General features: G+C 23.1%; 1 protein-coding gene across 1 annotated transcript; it reads right to left on the bottom strand.

Annotated features, from left to right (window-relative positions):
* Positions 1-1,527: 1,527 nt before the first annotated feature.
* On the bottom strand, positions 1,528-6,548 carry LOC128951228 (para-nitrobenzyl esterase-like). The gene is made up of 5 exons (XM_054296477.1): positions 6,111-6,548; positions 5,334-5,528; positions 3,185-3,779; positions 2,336-2,730; positions 1,528-1,857 (listed from the first exon to the last, which is right to left on the bottom strand). The coding sequence occupies exons 1-5, from the start codon at positions 6,546-6,548 to the stop codon at positions 1,528-1,530; spliced, it is 1,953 nt and encodes a 650-aa protein (XP_054152452.1).
* Positions 6,549-7,023: the final 475 nt, after the last annotated feature.

A 7,023-nucleotide genomic window follows, 5' to 3' on the forward strand; every position in this document is an offset into this window, starting at 1 on the left:
TGACATTTTTTTAATAATTAAATATTATTATTAGTATTTTAATTATTAAATAAAGTAAATAATTAGTTTAATTATATTAAACTATGATATATATAAAATAAAATGACGAATAAAATTTTACAAAATTGATTATTATTAAATAATAATTATTATTTTATACCCGGGTGTTATACGAATCTTTATTCAACCATTATATAAGCAATGCATTGATAAGTACTGTATTTGAATAGTAAAGATTCGTAGAACACCCGGGTATATAGGTATCCTATTTTGTATAGTAGTGTAATATATATTATAGTATAATATTATACATATGTATGTATAATATGTCTAATTAATATAATATTACAATAGCTTTAGATATGTGGATCCCATAGCATTACAATAAATTTAAATTTATATAGAAATTTATTCATGAGAAATCTTCTAGAAACTTTATATTTGCCAATCTCTAAATGTATACTGTATTTTAATAAATTCATTATTTTAAAATTTTATTTAAAATCTATATTAATATTATAAAGTTTTTGATTTATTTGAGATTTATGATATATAAATTTATATTATATAAATATTTTCATAAATAATTAGTTATTTTTAATTAAGATTTCTATATAAATTTGTAAATTTATACTAATTTGTTATTTTATTAGTATTTTATAAAATCTACAGATAAATTATTAACAAAATTAAATTGGCATAATTTTATAGATAACAGTCACTAATAAATTAAATTAAATTTAACAATTTTAGATATTTAATTTATCTAAGTTTTTAATACTATTAAATATAAAATTATGAAAAATATTATGAAATTTTAAAATTTTGACATCAATATTAATTTATGAATAAAAAACAATATATTAATATTTGAAAAAAACTTTTGCAATTTTTTTGTAAAATTAATAGTTTTATGCATTTAGATATAAATTTAAAAATATATTGTAAAGTAAATAATGCTTTTAAACAAATATTTCAAACCTTTTAGACTATTTATATTAAATAAAAAACAGATTTATTATATTTACTCAAAAGTTATATATTTTATTTTTATTTTATAAATTATTATATATATGATACATAAACATTGTTATTAATGTTGCAATTATATTGTATAGTATATACAGTTATAAACTTATTGTTTCTTATTTTTATTCATTTATTTATACACTACTTTATATACTTTAACTGGTAATTCATGAAATTATCATAAAATATGTTTTAGATGTAAACTTATTATATAATACAATGGATGTGTTTAAAATATATTTGCTTTGTTTATCTAATAATGTAATTTATATAAACTTTAAACTAAAGTAAACTTTAAACACACTTTTCATGTTATATAATACACTGTTTTTATATTACTTTATTATTATTATATTATATTGTTTAAGGAATGAATGAAAATTTATGTACAAAATGCTATTTATATTCATATAATACACTCCACTCCAGCAATATATATGATATCAATGTTGAGTGAATAGTATGACTGACTGCCTCCCTGTCCTCAGTGCCAAACAACTAGACTGTCCACATATAGGAAAAGAACTGTTCGCTTTGCCAGAAATAGCAACGATCTGTTTGATGATAATTTGTGGTCACAATTGATGTATAGTTTAATTGTGACACAACTTCTGCTGTTTGTTTTGGAAACGATTGCCATTGAAATGATTGCCACAATTCTGTACTATTGTTTGGTTGAATAAATGCCATTACTATTTGCTGTATTGTCTCACTTATAGAGTAATCATTAAATGTCGGCCAACGGATCCATACTTCCAATTGGCCAAAGAATGACAAGATGTCCATCAAATGGAAACTATAATTAACTCCATATTCATAAACACGAACCTATAAATCAATTAATTAAAGTATTACTATAAGTCATATTAATATGATATTATAGTTATAAAAACAAATATTTTTAAATATAATTATTTAAAATTTCAATTTTTGCAATAAATTACTAAATTATTTACAATTACATCATTAATAATTTTTTATATTCAATTTTAATATTATTATAAATTTATAAGTAACTGAGACTACAGTATATATTAATTATTATAAATTAATTTATATCATCATAATATTTGAAAATAATTATAATTTTACCAAAAGTGATAAATAGTCATTATGATAAAGATATTAATAAAAATAATATATAATCATACAATAATAATTAATTTCATAGTAATTAAGATTAAATTATAATGATTATAGACTGTAATTTAATACATTTTTGGTGTTTTTATTTAAAGTAAGTAATTAAGTAATACATATTAGAGATATGAATAAATGTATTGTAAAAAATTATACTAATACTAACCGGTTTAGAGATTCTGGCGTTAAAAATATATCTATAAATATAAGGATTCTGTGATTTAGTGGCCAATACTTCAGACATATAATTAATGGGACAAATCTGTCTCATATCTGACACCATTGTTATGTATTGTAGTTGCGGTGTCATTGGCTCGGCGTCGGTGATCTTAGCCGCTGTGCGATGCGATGACGGCTGATATAGACTGAGAGTCAATTGCGAAAGTCGAGGCCCAAATGAGTCCATACTCATTGTCACGTATTTATTATAGTCAGCCCATGTCCATGACATGAGTTCCCGCGGTCCCGGCCAGAAACTGACTGTCTGTGCCGATGACCCCATCAATATTGGTATGTCATTTGGCATTTTATTAAATGGATACCAATCCAGTACTATACTATCTGCCAATGTAAATGCAATATAATATTTTTATATTACTGTATTAATAAAATAAAATATAAACTTTGATTGAAATTAAATTAAATTTTTAAACAATTAAAATTAAGATTAAATTTTTTGATGAACTAATTTTGTTAAAACATATACCAAAGGCTAATCTATATAATGTATTGAAGTTATTGAATAAGTCATAAACCAAACTTTCAAAGTCCTAATATTAGGTTTAAAAAATGTGTGATTTATGATCATTTAATTTAATATTGTTTAAGATTATATAGTTTTTAAAATTTTTTTCCTAATACTGTAGTGATTGTATCAATACTAATGACATCAATTGATCGCTAAGAAAAACAGCATTTAATTTATTTTTAATCTAAAAATTGTTTTTAAAAAAGAATTAGATTAGAGGAGAGAGAGAAAGAGAAAGAGAGAGAGAGAGAGAGAGAGAGAACATACTGTCAATAGTAATGAGTTGTTCGGCAAAAAATCCTAAAATGGGTAAATCGTTTTGATCGATGATCCGAAAGGACGGATCGTTTTTGCCAATAAATGCACGGATTATGTGCTGAGCGGACAGTGATCTCAAACAATCAACGGTTCGACAATTGGTTCGCTTCAAGAAGTTTTTGCGATATTCTTTGGACGACATAGCTATCGATCGGTCAAAATAGACGGCCGGATCTATGAGCCAAACACTGTAGTAAAGGGATCGGTAGATGGGATTTGTCATCAGTGCCAATATGAGTGCTGCACCGGAATCGGCGCCAAATAAAGTGACTTTGTTGTGATTGCCACCAAATGATCTGATATTCAATTGAATCCATTGGAGTGCGAGTATGACATCCATGAGACCAAAGTTTGTCGACTCTTTCGTATTATTAGCCAATAAGTCGAGTCCTAAAAATCCAAACGCATGGAGTCTATAGTTCAGACTCAAGTAGATAGTGTTAGTCTTCTTTGCTAACTTTCCATTAGGTTTCAAACCCGGCTGATGACCTGATCCAAACTGAAGGAACCCCCCGTGAATCCATACCATTACCGATAAGTTAGCCTATTATAGGTGACATTAAAAAATAAATATATGAATATCTAATTAATTATTATATTTCAATAATAATATTTTTTGTCAAATTACTATTAAAATTTGATTATTTAACATTGACAATTAAACATTTTTAAATAATTTAAAAAAGCATAGTAAAGTGATTAATATTGATATTTTTTAGTAATACAGATATATATACAGTATATATATATAATGATATACTCTAGTTATCTATATTTTATTGTTAACTCTTATTAGAATATTTATATCATTTATACAAATATTAAAATAAAATGATATCAATCAATGTTAAATTAAGCAATTGTATGTTTTGATATAAACATAATTACTATAATTATAAATCATGATATTCATAGAATATAATATTACTTATTGGATATAACAATGAACTATAAAAAATAAAATAATTTACAATTGATTTTCATTGTTATGTTAAAACTCATATAAATTGCACTTTAAAAATACAATAATTAAAAATATAATCAAATGAATATAAATACATTGATTTTAATTGAGTATCGATCTGTATCTAATGTATATAAAAATGTTAACTAATTAATGATTTAGCAAGAAATCATATTAATTTATTTTTATACAGAAATATATATAAGTTATGATGTATATTATATACAGTATATTACTACATATATAATACATGTATAATACTGTATATAACATTAGTTTAGTTAGTATTGTAAGTAATACTGTACAGTATTAAATAATCTATACTTAAATAACATTATATATATATATAGAAACTAATAATTAAAAGTAGAAATGTAATGTAATGTAATTGGATTTAATCAATGGTATAGACTTAGTATTTGAGCAAATTGTATAACAGTGTAAATATAAGCTTACAAATTGAAAATACTAGTTAATTAAATTGTCATTAATTCTAAATATTATTGTATTTATTGCATTTTATTCTCTTGATTGTTGTATTATTATATTTTTTACAATTAAAAATAAACACTACAATACACTAATTTTATATAATTAACTATATATATAGTAGTTAAGTAATCTAGGATGTTTAGTTATATTATAATATTATTGTTAAAATTCACTAAATCAAAGATTTATTTATTTGTTTTCAATTTATACAATTTTACACATAAAAGATCACTAAGTTTATTGAATTTTTTTGTTGAAAACAATAAGTAATTTTTATTTCGAAATGTTACAATATAATAAATGTACTAGACACTATTTACAATAGTAAAGACCTTATTTTTTTGTAAACGCGTTAATTAAATGTATTTTATTAGGAGTTATGGCGCAAACAAAGGGAAAGTTATGAGTGCAATATGTTTGTGTCATTTCATTTACAAGAAATATCATTGTTTTTGGTGCCAAAAACAAACACAACAAACCTAACAAATGGCTAATCAATTAGGACTTCCGATCAAATGATAATTTATAATCTCTATAGAGATTTAACAGCCAAATAAATACAACTAAATATATAGTTGAATGTCAACACATAATATAATTCTTGATGTTTTTCTTGTATTGTATGTGTGATGTGTTTCTTACCTCCGGATCGATAGTCGGTGTCCACACATTCAGATACAAACAATCTTCATTGCCCTCTAATACTCTGGATATTGGATTCACTTGAAAACAATGTGAACCAAATTTGTTGCAATGCCTGTGACTGTCGGGATTACATACGGGTTCGGGAGGTGACCAACGAAGTGCATCAATTGGTGGCTCAGCGTATGGTATACCCTAATCATAGATTAAACATTTCTATAATATTTAGTAGTATTTCATAAAATAATAATAATAAATAATGTTTAACTTTATTAAGTCCATTTTTATTTATAGTAATATTACATATATTATTAAGTTAAAACTATATTTTTAAAAAAATTAACATTTCTCTGTTAATTACTTAGTAATTAAAAAATTGGTTAGATAAGCTATACTATAAATATGTTCATAACATTTTATTATTTCATATAAAATGACTTAATTATTTAAACTTTAAATTCTATATTTTACTAAAGAATTTCAATAATAATAATAATATTAATAATAATAAATATAAACATAAATTTATTCCTTAATACTTTTTCGTATTAGTATTTTTAAAATTATGTATAATAAATTAAAATTACTTAAAGAATTTTTATTAATAATAATAAATTACTATTGATTTATGAGTCATATTTATAGTTTATATTAAGTACAGTATGTCACACATAAAAAATTTAATTAAAATCCAAATGACATATAATATTACTATCGTATAATCGCGTAAATAAATATTAGGATTATTATTATTATTGTTTTATGAATAAGACTTACTTTAAAAACAAATGCATCGTTTTCTTTGCCACCAATCAATGTACCGCAATGTGTGATCACACGAACTGATCCGTGCCTTAGCTTTGTATTAATAAAACTTTTATCAAAAGAGTCGGTTTCATTGCTGTCGTCTCGACTCAGGTATGGAAAGCGTTCAATAAAACGATTAATTGAATGTTGAGATTCTTCAGATAATTTGGTCAAAAGTATGAATAGTGAACACATTGTAAATATAAAGAGTACGCAAACAATGAATATCTGATAACAAAGACATCGTTTTGGCCATAATTTGGATGAATTTCTGGACGAAGTTAACGACAACCAAACAAACTGCTTATCAGCTGATCTATAGTCACAATGTTTATCATTATCTAAGAGACGCTCTTCATCTTCATAGATATAGTTCTCAATAATTTTGGTCTTATCTTTGGTCGACATCACCACTAAACTAATAGACAATCAATTGATATTAATATTATTAATAATAATAATACTGTATGTGATAGAAATATTATTGGCAGAATATAATTTTTAATTTATTAATAAATTAATCAAATTATACTAAATTTTATTATGTTTGTTAAATTATGATATTTATACGGCATGTAATTTTCAACAGCATTTTTATTAATTAAGTTAAACACCAAATAATTTAAACTGTACATCATTTATATTATAATATATTATATTATCCTATACCTAATTTAGCGAAAAATAACTTTTTGTCAAACAAAATGTAATAAATTATTTTATGCATTATTATAATATATGATATATAAATTTACAGTATATTTATTGAAAAAATATCTATTAAATTTTCTTATAAATTTTACAACTTTTATCTACTGTATAATTTAACTGTATTGTATAGTCGACTATAACACATATTGTATAAAAACTGATTGAACCTCCA

The sequence above is a fragment of the Oppia nitens genome, unplaced genomic scaffold (genome assembly GCF_028296485.1).
Source record: "Oppia nitens isolate AA-2021 unplaced genomic scaffold, nextdenovo-longstitch-racon4-pilon3 scaffold1_pilon_pilon_pilon, whole genome shotgun sequence".
In the NCBI taxonomy this organism is placed as follows: domain Eukaryota; kingdom Metazoa; phylum Arthropoda; class Arachnida; order Sarcoptiformes; family Oppiidae; genus Oppia; species Oppia nitens.